General features: G+C 50.7%; 1 protein-coding gene across 3 annotated transcripts in view; it reads left to right on the top strand.

The window, feature by feature from the left end:
* Positions 1-13,439, top strand: part of LOC146801783 (E3 ubiquitin-protein ligase TTC3-like) — a 1,211,260-nt gene that overhangs the window by 1,176,431 nt on the left and 21,390 nt on the right. For all 3 annotated transcript variants that reach the window (XM_085621275.1, XM_085621274.1, XM_085621273.1), the window contains exon 45: positions 5,927-6,019. In XM_085621275.1, coding sequence (XP_085477401.1) covers positions 5,927-6,019 — 93 coding nt within the window. The remainder of the gene's footprint in view (positions 1-5,926; positions 6,020-13,439) is intronic.

The raw sequence follows: 13,439 nt of genomic DNA, 5'->3' as shown, positions 1-13,439 counted from the left end.
AGAGGCAGAGTCATAAATCGTAGGGCCCGCCTTGTTTTACCAATGCGCCCAAATGAATCGGTTAGCCATGTTGTCCAACACGGTAAACCACTTCTTCCCAAATTCTAGAGGTATTGCCCTGAACAAATACAATATTTTTGGTAAGAATACCATTTTGATCACGTTGCACCGGCCAACCAATGATAAATGCAAATTATGGAATTTACCGAAATCACTTTTAGCCTTTCGGACCACGGGGTCGATATTTACATCAACTAAACTATTCAGATCTTGGGTTATAGTAATCCTGAGGTATACCGCTGAGTCTACCATTCGCGGATCGGAGCGGCAGACCTTACCATTGACTACAATCTGGGTCTTCTGATTATTCAGGTCGTAGCCGGAAATCGCACCAAAAGCTAAGGCTAACTCCTCAACTGGCGTTATTGCTGCTAAAGGATATGGTGTGACCAGGGCAACGTCGTCCGCATGTGCAAGAACCTTTGTCGCTATCCCATGATAAACAACAGGCTCAATTTTCCGACAGGACTCAAATTGCCGGATTAGGGGGTCTATGGAGATAGCGAATAAAAGGGGTGAACAGGGGCACCCCTGCCTAGTACCCCTTTTGATCCGAAACGGTGCAGTATGTTTCCCATTAATTTGAAGAGGAGCGGTAGGTACTTTATACAAACAGCTAATAGCTTTGATAAACCCCTCCCCAATCCCAAACCATCTCATAGCCTCCCATAGGTAGTCCCAGAAGACCCTATCAAAGGCTTTTTCTGCGTCCAAGAGCAGCATAGCCATAGGGTCTCCTGAAACTTCTGCCACATCAAATAAGGTTATTGCCCGACGAGTGTGCTGAGTGGTCCCTCTCCCCGGTATAAACCCGTGTTGGTACGGATGGATCGCCTTCCCTATAATAGTATTTAGTCTAGTTGCCAAAGCTTTGGACAAGATCTTTACGTCGCAATTTATGAGGGTAATTGGCCGGTATGACCCTGGCTCCCGAGGTGGTTTACCCTTTTTTTAAAATTATAATAATGTCTGCTTCTGACCAGGAATCTGGAACCGAGCCCCCGGATTGTGCAAGATATATTAATTCGACCAGGTCAGGCCCGACTTCTTCCAAGAAGATTTTATAAAATTCCAAAGCAATCTGGTCAGGTCCGGCTGCCTTTCCAGAGGGGAGGTTCTTCAGGGCACAATAGATCTCGTCTTGCGTCAAGGTGGCCTCAAGTTCTATGCTATCCTCTGAGTCAATACTGCACAATGGTATACTATTAAGATAGCCCTGGGTTAGAATCTGCTGTACTTGGGGGCCCGCATCGTATAATCGTTGGTAGAACTGCCGAAACACTTCCTGAATCCCGAGTGGATCCGTGACTAACTTTCCGCATACGTCCTTGATCTCATTTATCTCGCTGGCTACGCTCCTTTGCCTAAGTCTAGCTGCCAACGTGTGGCCCACCCTTTCACGGCAGTGTTCTCTTTTTGCTAAAAAAAGCTCTGCTGCTTTTTTGGCAGCACGATCTCCGATTTCCATCCTGGACCAGGCCAGCTTAAGCAAAATATCTTCCATTACTACCCCTAGATTTACAGCTGTTGCCAACTCCTCCTCAGTTCTAGTTAAGTTTTTATATAATACTTCCACCCGTTGTGCTTCCCGCTTCTGTCGAAACAGGCTAAAACTGTGTGTCTCCCTTCTAACTCTGGCTTTAAAAGCATCCCAAACAACCCCGGCGCTAGCACTATATCTATTTATATCCCAATAAGTTTTAATCCAGCCTTTCATATGGGAGATGTGATCGGGATCTGTTAAAAGCCCTCTTTCAAAAGTCCACGTTCGCTCGCCCCGAACACAGTTTGTAAATGTCAAGGTGAGAGCAAGCGGGTTATGATCGGATATTATCCTAGGATATTTCTCTATTTTGGCACGGTGCACTAGAGAGTGTGAAGCAAAAAAATAATCAAGTCTATAAACTGCCTTATGTGGGGCAGAAAAAAAAGTACTACCTGGGTCATGGCCATTTAAATAGTACCAAAGGTCTATAAGTCCATGATTTCCAACTATATTAGTAAGGGCCTTTAAGACCTTCTTTTTACGGCCAGAATATAAGTCTCCCATACTGCCCTAGAGCCCGCCGATATTAAAATCACCGCACATTAATAGTGGGGTCGGCCAGTTGACTACCTCAGCATCTAAATATTCCAAAGCCTCTGAATCGTCGGCAGTGGAGCCGTACACCGATCACAAGGTGAAAGGCTCCCCAGCAAATACGCAATCCAATATGACCCACCAACCCCATTTATCTAAAAGCCTTTTTCTAACAATTATATTGTTCCTACGAGTAAGAATAGCGACCCCTCTAGTCTTAGTGCCTTGTTTGGTGGCCCCCAGTAAACAAAACCCAAGTTGTTCTAGGACCCCTCCTCTACTACCCTCTATATGAGTCTCCTGGATACATAACATATCAATGTGCATAGATTTCAAAATAATAGCCGCCCTTTGTCGCTTGGCCTGATTGTTGAGCCCACAGATGCTAATTGTAACGATTTCAAGGTTAATAAGAATCATAAAACAATTTTTGGGTAGATTTCCTTAGGCGTAAACTTGTTGCGTCACCTTTCCCTAGATGCCGACCTGAGCGCCTCTTCCTTGCAAAACAAAACCCTCCTAAATGATTCCCTGAACCTTTATTACCAAATTTCCGCTTGTATAATGCTGTGCTGTAGCCGACTCAACCCCAAACCCTCCCCTGCACCAAACCCTTTCAGCCATTTCAGTGCAGAGTTTGTTTACTTTGTGATTGGAGGCCTGCAGCTTCTTTGTTGCTTGAAGCGACATCCTGCTTTTGGTTCTGGCCTCATTCTGCATTTGTTTTAGAGTCATCTATACTAACTCCAATGACGGAGGGGCAGCACTACCAGAGGATGCCCCTGACCCCTCTGCTGCCTCTGACCCCTCTGCTGCCTCCTGCCCACCATTCCCATAAACCAAGCTTGTAGCTGAGTAATCCCATTCCAAGTTGTGCACTGTGGTAGATTCAGTTTTTGCAGGACTTGTCTTAGATCTTACTCTACGCCTTTGTAAGATGGCTTACTGTGGAGTGCTTTTTGGACAGTAGAGGATTCTCCTGAGTCCGTATCATCCGTTATGCTGGAGTCACTAAGAACTGGCAAATCAGAGTCATCATTAAGGGAAAAGAATTTGTCCGCCTCGGGGGAGCCATGCGCTGTCATCGCCGGGAGGCACGGTGATAGTTTGAAGTCACTATCAAGAGTGACTTCAGGAATTAGGGCGTGTTGGCCACCTACAAAAGCACCCATGTTGATTTCCCCGTTGCAGTTTGCTCCTTCAGATTCCACCCTGTTCTTTTCTTGTGCCTCCGGTGACCCCTCTACCACCGTGTCATTCACTGTTATGGCCACCGTGCTATCTGATAACCCAGAGATCGTCCGTGGGGAAAGCATCTCTTGCGGAGGGATCCGGTAGTTTTACTGGATCTACTGAATCTGCTGGGTCTACTGTCTCTACTGGGCCTCTTGGCTCATTCGATTTATTTAGATCTGACTGTATTACTGGCAGTGTTTCTGTTTGATTAGCCAGGAGTAGCTCCGGATTCACCTGACGATTCGGCTCCAGTCCGGGTTTTGCCTGCAGCCATGCTTGCGAACCAGGTTGAATGAGTTCACCTTTTTCTCCTGTATCCGCTATGTCCACTAAGTTCTTTTTTTTTTTTTTTTTGCTCGGGCTGGGGAAAGAACGGGCGAGGACAGGGAAAAAGCCTCCGCTAATGTTGGCTGGCGCAGCGACCCCTCCGTAGCAGCCGCTGCTGCTCGAAGCCGGGTCCCTTCAACTGCGCCGGCATCCTTGGAAACGCCATCTGTTTTCTTCGTCGGAGCGCCCCACCGTCCTGGATTCAATCCGCGCCCAGACGCGGCTATGTCCGGTGCTTTAACATCGGGAGGTCCGCGGGCCCCCCTCCAAGCTCACAGTTGTGGTCATGGGGTCTTTATGCACCCCTTTACCCAGCTTCTCTGCTTTAGGGGGCATGATCTTCTTCAAACTTTGACGCTGCCCCAAAGATACGCCAGCAAAAAAGCTGGAGCAGTGAGAGTGTCGGGCCAGTAGATGGTATATGACCGGCACCAATGTTGATTTCAGCAAAGTTCTGGCGCCTACCAGCCTCATAACATTCCGCGGGGGGATGCACAACGGAAAAACCAGGTTGGTTTTAGCATCCAGTTACAGCACCATCGCCGCCAACGCCGAAGAGCACGGTGGATGAGGAACCGCAGCAACCCTCGTCAATGTCAGTCCGCCATCCTGCCTATTGAAGTTTGTGACGTAATCTAGGCAGCCAGGCGTCCCTCCACAAAGACGGTATACGCCTGCAGGTGGAACAAATTTGTGGCATGGCGCACAGCAAAGGCTGTGGATCCCCTTTCTGCCCCTCTTTCTGAAATACTTTTGTTCCTTCTCTTTAGCCCAGCAGGTCTCTACTTTCTGCTATCTCTGCTTTCCTTCGGGTGCCAGATCAGCCTTCTCTTTTCAAGTCCCTGGTAGTTAACCGTTTTTTGAAAGGCTTAACGCATCTTTTTCCTCCAATTCCATTCGTTGTGCCTCAGTGGGACTTGAATCTTGTACTGACTTATTTGATGTGCGCTCCCTTTTAGCCGCTTCATAACTGTCCTTTATGCCTCTTAACTCTTAAAATGGCTTTCCTGGTAGCCATCCCTTCCGCTAGACGAGTGAGTGAGCTTCAGGCTCTTTCTTCCAAACCTCCTTTCTTGTCTGTTCATTCGGAGAAGGTGGTTCTCAGGACGCGTCCATCCTTTCTTCCCAAGGTGGTCACTGCCTTCAACATCGGGCAGACCATTACTTTGCCCACCTTCTTTCCGCCTCCTTCAAAGGAGGAAGAGAGGCTCCACCGTCTGAACCCAAAGCGTGCGCTCTCCTCCTATCTGGATCGCAAAAACCCGTTCCGGGTGGATGATCAACTCTTTCTTGGTTACGTAGGTGCAAAGAAGGGTCGGGCCGTACACAAACGCACCATTTCTAGATGGGTTGGGTTGTGTTGTGTATTAAGGCTTGTTACTCTCTGGCTAAAAAGGAGCCTCCAGTCGGGCCACGCGCTCACTCGACCAGGGTGACGGCAGCCATTACTGCATTGAGAAGAGGAGTGCCTCTAAATGATATCTGTCAGGCGGCTACGTGGGCATCGCTGCACACATTCACAAAATACTACTGCCTGGACAGCCAAGTCCAGAGAGACGGCTTCTTTGGCCGTTCTGTTCTCCAGGAATTTTAGGTGTGATCTTGGTTCGTAGACCCACCACCGGGGTTAGTATTGCTGGGGTATCTATTCTAAGGTAAGGAATCTATAACTAACGTGTTTCTTTCAGCTGTACAAGTTACTTACCTTCGGTAACGATATATCTGTAAGAAACATTAGTTAGTTATAGATTCCTTACCGCCCCACCCATCCTCCCCGTTCTGCAAACTGATTTCTAGGGTTAAGGACATCTTTTCAGGGCCCTAGTTTTGTGCACCAATAGTCAGTGTCTTGCATGGCTCTGTGTTTCTGGCACAGAAAGTCGTGTACAGAACTGACAGCGCGCGAGGGCGGCATCTAAGTAGCTGCTGCGACGTCATCCCGGCGGCCACGACGCCGATGACGAATGCGGAGCCGACCGTCGCCACCTTCCGACTCTCAGAGGTACTGCTACCGAAAAATCTTTCCAGATCCAGTCTGACGCCTGGGGGTAATTCTAAGGTAAGGAATCTATAACTAACTAATGTTTCTTACAGATATATCGTCACCGAAGGTAAGTAACTTGTGCATATGCATGCATTCTACCTCCCAAATTAAATGTATCTTTTTGCATAATGATACTTAATAAAAGTAAGGCAAAAAGTGGTGGATTTCTTTTCTTACAGTCGTCTGATGAAGATCCTTGCATAATATGTCATGAAGAGCTTCGCCAGAATACAATATATGTTTTGGAGTGCGGACACCGATACCACAAACATGTAAGCATTCTGCCTTCCATCAAATACATTGTTGCGTTGTCATGTAGTGTTTGCTGCAGGCTCTTTACTTGAGAACACTTCAAGATTCATTGATATATTTTTGTTCCCATACATAGAAAACCTGAAAATGCCAATATGCGAAACCTACCTTGTTGTTTTGCTAATAACTTTGGCGCCGTTTGATAAATCTTCACAAAACTGTGCAAAAAAGTGCTACTTTTTTACTATTTTGTGCATGGAAGGTTTGGGTGTGATCCATCAAGTGGGGACTGAGAAAAAAGGAGGGGTCCCAAATTGCAAAATCCCCATGCATTTTCCAGTGTGCACAATGGCAAAAATAATTGTATATCTGGTCCATTGGGTTCGAGGGACTCTCGCGAGATTCCCTCGAAAATCAATTTAAAAAAATAGATTATCCCAGGGAGCTTTATTTCCCAATCAATTCACTCATGCAGGAAGAAGGCTCCAATTGGCAGCCAGCAACTTAGAATAAAAATAATATAAGAGGGGCATAACACACTGGGCTCCCCTAGATCCCTTGAGGGGAGTGGAGAGGAGTGAGGGGGGGGGGCCCAGAGAGACCACCCCCCAGGAAGCCAACATTTTTCCTCAATCGCGTGGGACTCCCTCAGTATCACAGGGGAGGGAATAGGGGCCTGACATTTAAATTTTAGAAATAAATTCAGGGTTGTGGGAGTCGGTACGGTCTCCTCCCCCAGAACATTTTGGGCCCGAAATGTGGAAAAAATTGGCCATTTTCTTATAAAAGGGGAGGGTGTCACGCAGCTCCCCTCCCCGAGCCTTAAAAGGGGCCCAGGGACTCAATCCTTTGGGAGCCGGATCAAGTACTGTCCCATGGAGCCTACCCCCAGGTATAGAGTAATTTCCCCTCCCGCACTGATGCCAGACGGGAGAGAAAATGCCTTCCTTGCCTGCAGGGGTGTGGGCAGGGAGGGCAAGTCTGCTCTCTGCCAGCGAGAGATTTAAACATGCTTCCGCCAGGTGGGAGCTGACTTCTGTTACCCTGCCACACTCCTGCACGCAGGGAAACACACTGCTCCTGCCCGGAGGGAGAATGCACAGAGAGCTGCTCCCTCCAGGCGGGAGGAATGCCGCTCCCGCACTATGCGTCTCCCAACTTGAGGTTTGTGGGTGACCTTGTTGGGCACTAAGGCAACTACCTGTGGCCCCAGGATGAAGTCCTCAGGCCCGAGAAGGTCCGGAGAGGGAGGCTATATGCCCCCTCCCCTTATTTATTGAATATGTCTTTAGGGGATTAGGTCCCAGGGCCTAATAAGGCTCGGGTAGGGTGGCCTGACCACCCCCTGCCCTTAGAATTCAGCCTTGGGGGGATGAGATTGCTGGGTCCTATTAAGACTTGGGGAGGAGGATCGTGGTGCCTTCCTTCCCTTAATAATAGAATTCAACCTCAGGAGATGGGTTCCCAGGGACTAATAGGGTTTGGGGAGGAGGGCTGCGGGCCACCTCCCCTTTTTGACATTTGGCCCTAGGGGATGGTGTCCTTGGGGCCACAGTAGGATCAGGGAGGGGGCTGTGCAGCCCCCTCCCCCTTAATTATGGCATTTGCTCCCAGAGGATGTGGTCCTAGGGGCCTCTTAAGGCTTGGGGAGGGGGGCCATGCACACCTCACCTATAATTAAAGTATGACCCCAGGGGGCTCAAACAGCCGCTCCCCCAACGTTAATGTATTTGGCCCTGGGGAATGGTTTCCCCGGATTCTCCCAAGGTGTGGAAAGTTATGTCAGTTCTTTCCTTTCCACGCCAGATAGCGCATATCCGGTCTGAGCTCCCCTCAGTCACTTTTTGACTGACTTTTTCGATTTTGTCGACTTTATGGAGAATTTTCTCCTGGTGTGAGGTCATGTCACCCAAGAAACCAGCTAGTTTCAAACCATGTGGGGCCTGTCACAGACAAATGTATGTGACAGACTGTAGGAAGCTGCCTCTGTATATACTATAACCATTAAGAGGTATAGTGTGCACAAAGTCCAGTGAGTCCCCAAAGGTATGGAAGTAGATAATACCTTACTCTCAATTTAGCGGTAGCTGGGCTTAGCAGTTAGACTTATCAGAGGGTAGTTTGACTGCATTTGGTGTACATACTCGTACAAGGCAGGAACACACTCTCAATGAATGACTCCATGCCAATGTTTGTAGAAACATATTACTTTAATTACTTGTATTTCTAGGAACCAATGGAACTCAGTTACAGGTAAGTAGACTTTTATGCAATACTTACTGGCAATAGGTTTGTATAGCAATACTTGGATTACAATACTTTACATGTGCCTGAAATGCTTTTCAGTGCAGAAAGAGATACTTTGTATTCAGGGTCACACTTAGCACAAATCAGTGAGAGACCAATGCAATCCAATGGGAAAAAGACAGGTAAGTAAGAGATTTTGAGTTTGTCTTCAGGGGTTTTGGTCAACACTAGGCAAGGGTCGGACCAATGTAGGTACTGCACCACCAGCGGGACTGGGGCGGCCAGGTGCAGAGGTCACTGAGCCGAATGTTATCCTATGGAGGCTGGGGGCACCTGGAAGAGGCACTGGTTACAGGTAAGTACCTGCAGGTCAGGAGCACAGGCCCTGGGGGTTAATATCAGCACTGGAGGGGCCACCAAAGACCACTGAGATTGCAACACCAGCGGCTCTGGGGCGGCCGGGTATAGAGTGCTAATGAGGTGTTGGGGGACCCGTTGAAACCAATGGAGATCCTCGGTTGGGGTAAAAAGATGCAGGCTCGGTTCCGAAGGTTCGCTGAAGGAATCCCATGACTGGAGAGGTACGTTGGATAGTGGGGGTATGCCGGGAAACCGATGGTTGGGCACTCCTGGCGGGTACAGGGATGTCTTTGGGCGTTGGGTTGCTCTCACCAGCTCCAGGGGAAACAGCCTTTACAACAAGTTTTTTACCTCATTGTGCCTTTACCACACATTTTTTAGCAAGCATACTTTTACTGCGAATATGCATTTACAACAGATGCCAATACCATGCATTTATGGTAAGTTGGAGGGGTGGGGGGTTTCCCCCCCACAAATGCATTGTTTTTAAATCGGAAAACAATGTGTGGTATTGGCATGCATTGTAAATGCATATTCACGGTAAAAACATGGGCGCTACAAAACGTGTGGCAAAGGCATGCAAAGTAATTACCTGCGCTGTACCGTTGTACAACCCAGCTCTGGTCGCAGTCGGGGGGACCCTTCAGGTTGAGGCTGCAGGCATCGAGTGGGAGGTCAGGAGAGGTCGTCCAACGCTGGATCCCAGGTAAGGATTGCGGGGGAGACTTAACTGTGTTGGTGGGCCACCTGGACTCGGGCCGTGGGTGTTGGGTGCAGAGTGGTGCAAATGTCGCAGATCCACCTGGATCTTGGAGGTTGCTGGCTGCGGGCAACCTTTTGAGGAGAGGGGAACATCCCTATTCTATTGGGCCAAATTCTCCGAATTCACAATAGAGAATCTCTAAGAGAAGGGTTCACCTCAGCTCCTGGCGACCATAGGGGTGTGCCAAAGGTGGACACTCCTACTCTCTGCTTACTAATTTTCCTGCCTGTTCTGCAGCCAAAAGCGGGGATTGACAGGTGGGCGGGCATCTCCACTAGTTGAAGCTGCCCAAATCAGCACATCACAAGGTGAGGGCCTTTGAGGCTCACCACCAAGTGTTGCTGTTTCTGCCAGGGGGAGGTGTGAAGAACCTCCACCCAGAACAGGCTTTGTTTCTGACATCTGAGAGCACAAAGGCTCTCACCCCATAAGGTCAGAAATCTGTCTGGTGGTGGCTGGCTGGCAGGGACCAGTCAGCCAATACACTGGAGGTTGGTTGTTTTTCAGGGGCCATCTCCAAGATGTCTTCTGAGTGCATTTTATAAAAAATCCATCACTGGCATCAGGGTGGGTTTATTACACTGAGAGGTTTGATACTAAACTTCTCAGTCTTTATTAAAGCCAACATGGAGCTGTGGAGTTCATGTTGACAAGCTCCTAACCCCTGTACTCAAAATGGCTTCACTGCACTTACACTGTCTGTGAATGGCACAGACACTGTAGGGGTATACTGTTCATTCAGCTATGCCCTCACCTGTGGTATGGCACCTGTGGTATGGTACACCCTGCCTTAGGGCTGTGAGGCCTGCTAGAGGGGTGACTTATCAATGCCACAGGCAGTGGTGGTGGGTATGGCACACAGGAATGTGTGCTATGTCGACTCTTCAGTTTGGTCTGCACTAATACATGCATCCTGCAATGGCAGTGTGTGGGTGTTAAGGTGTGGGGCGTCTGAGGGTGGCACAATACATGCTGCAGCCCTCACTGACCCTCTCTGGTGACAATGCCCTTGGTGCCAGAGGTACCTTTTAGAAACGACTAACATGTGGCCCAGAAGTGTGCCAATTGTGGAAACATAGGTACAGTTTTGGGAAAGAACACAGGTGCTGTGGCCTGGTTAGTTGGGTCCCAGCACACACTCAGTCAAGTTGGCAACATGTATCTGGCAAAATATCTGAAAGAGACACGTTAGTGATAGATTCCTTACCTTAGAATATCCTCAGGCAGCAGACTGGATCCGGAAAGTTTTCGTCAGAAGTACCCTTGCGCGTCGGTAGGCGTCCTCATGCGACTCCGCGTACATCGCTGGCGTCGTAGTCGCCAAGATGACGTTGTCGGAGCTACTTAGACGTGCCCACTTTTGCTGACATCAGTTCTTTCTTTTTCCGCGCCAGCAAGCGCAGATCTGAGAGAGAGCGGTACTCATTGTTTATCTTTTAACTTGGTTTTTGAGATTTGTTTCTCTTGCTTTGTCGAGTGCTCGACTCCTGGTGCAGTAGGGATGCCGGGGTTTAAGTCCTGTAGGGACTACCGTTGGACCATATCGGTGGCGGACCCACATGACGTGTGTCTCTTCTGCTTGGGGCAGGCCCATGACCCAGAGGTGTGCCCCAATTGTCGGGCCATGGCGCCGAAGGCTTTGCGGAAGCTTTCCTGAAAGTTGCTGGAGGCCCGGCAATCTGCTCCGCACCGTTCAAGGTCCCACTCCCACGGGAGGTCGAGGGACAGGTCGCGAGGCCGACACCATCGCGCGACGGAATCGGGAACAGATAAGTCAAGGCGCCATAAGAAGTCGAAGAAGCGACGTTGCTCTTCGTCTTCCCTTCACCCGTCGCAGGACGTGGTGGAGGGGGCGAGTGGTCACTCCCCCGCGGCTCTGATGGAGCCTCCGTTGTTGCCAGCGGCCTACCTGACTTTCCCGGGCCCGCACGCGACTTCGGAAGAAATACAGGTATTCCTGTCGGCCATGCACCGTTTGTTTCCTACATCGGATCCCTCCGGAGCGCCTTCGGCCCCGTGGACCCGTGGGGTGGTTTTGCCCCCGTGCTGCCGCCTTTGGCCCCGGCTACGCTGGCACAATTCCCGGTGGCACCGTTGGCTCTGGCCTCGGCGCCGTTGGCTCTGGCCTCGGTGCCGCCGCCGGGCTCGATGCCGCCTCCGATGCCAGAGACGACGCCGTTGCCTACGGGGCCGGTCTACGTCGACCCTGGATTGGTCTATTATCCTCCGATTCCAATTCCAGGTGGGGAGTTTATTCGCTTTCCCTGGGCCCCTCATCCTTACTGGCCTCTTACACGGCCGGTGGACGAAGGGGAGTACTGGGAGGGGTCCGAGGACCCTCTTGAAGCTCAATGCGAGGATGAACCAGAGTGGGAGGGTGATATGGAAGGTCCAGGCGATCTGGATTTCTCTCCGCACCCTGGTACGCTGTCCCCTGTTTCCGTAGCTACTGAAGAGGTTGGCACTTTTTCTGTGGTGTTGCGTAGGGCGGCTGAGGCTCTTAACCTCGAGCTCCCATCTGTGCCTATCAGGACCAATCTCCTGACTGAGGTGCTGCAGCCAGCGACCTCCTCTGCGGAGCCGCTACTGCCCTTTAATGACGCGTTTACAAACATTATGTTAAGCACCTGGACCAAGGCTAACACAGGGGTTCCTGTGGATAAGAGTGTGGCACGACGTCGTCGCCCGGCCCCGGGCGACCCCAGTTTTCTCACGCAACACCCAACGCCTGAGAGGCTGGTTGTCCACGCCTCTGCCTCTCCGAGCGCGTTCCCTTCTGCACCTCCGGACAAGGAATTAAAAAAACTGGAGCAGTTTGGGAAAAAGATTTTCACCTCTGCCAGTTCCGGGCTGCGGGCGTTGAATACTGCATGCCTGTTGGGCCACTATTCCCACTCTGTGTGGGACGCAGTCGCACAGGTGCTGCCTCAGTGTCTAGTGGAGGCTCAGGTGGTGCTCTCCCAAGCCATTACCGAAGGGAGAGATGCTGCGAAATTCACTATCTGTTGTGGTCTTGACACCACCGACTCCCTCGGCAGGGCTATTTCCACAACGGTGGCGCTATGCGGTTGCACTTGGCTCACAACTACTTGCTTCTCAGGGGATGTCCAGAACACTTTGTTAGACATGCCCTTTGATGGCACACGCCTCTTTGGTGGCAAGGCGGATAGCACTTTGGAGTGCTTTAAGGACACCCAGGCTACGGCCCAGTCCTTGGGTCTTGCCACCACACGCACTCCCTTGGGGTCTGCTTTTCGCTCTTTTCGTGGTCAGGGTCGAGGCGCCCAAACGCGTTCCTTTCAGAGCCACCGGTCTGCGTAGTCGCAGGCTCAGCGCAGCCAGGGTCGGAGTACCCGTCGAGGTGGGTCATGGGGCCAGCGGGCCAGTCAGTCCACCACTGCCCCTGCCGCCGCTGCCTCAAAACCTTCTTAGTCCAGTGGGCAGCAGGAATCGCCATCACCTCCCCCACCGGCGCACAATCACTTCGGACAGGTGGGTTCTGCAGATAGTCCGACGGGGCGACTCCCTCCCCTTCGAGACAACCCCTCCAGCCATGCCGCCTCAGTACCACCGCATGTCGGGGGATCACTTGCCACTTCTCCAGCAGGAAGTTGGGGCCCTCTTGTCCAAGGGGGCTATCGTGCGCGTTCCGACGCCAGAAGTAGGTTGTGGTTGTTATTCCCACTACTTCTTGATTCCAAAGAAGGACAAGGGCCTGCGTCCCATCTTAGACCTCCGGAACGTCAATCGCTTCCTCTAGAAGGAGAAGTTCAAGATGCTCACGCTTGCTCAGGTCTTGTCTGCCCTAGAACCACAAGACTGGACGGTAGCGTTGGACTTGCAGGATGCTTATTTTCATAAACCCCATCCTGCCGGTCCACCGGCATTACCTGCGGTTCACGGTAGGCCACGAGCACTTTCAGTTCACCATCCTCCCTTTTGGCTTTACCAGCCCCCCTCGAGTGTTCACGAAAGTGATGGCGGTATTCGCAGCTCATCTGCGCAGATCAGGGATTTCAGTCTTCCCGTATCTCGACGACTGGCTGTTGAAGGCAGGCTCGCCCCAGTCA

The sequence above is a fragment of the Triturus cristatus genome, chromosome 8, assembly GCF_964204655.1.
Source record: "Triturus cristatus chromosome 8, aTriCri1.1, whole genome shotgun sequence".
Taxonomy (NCBI): Eukaryota; Metazoa; Chordata; class Amphibia; order Caudata; family Salamandridae; genus Triturus; species Triturus cristatus.
The sequence above is the reverse complement of the archived record's forward strand: the minus strand, read 5'-3'. Positions and strand labels throughout refer to the sequence as shown.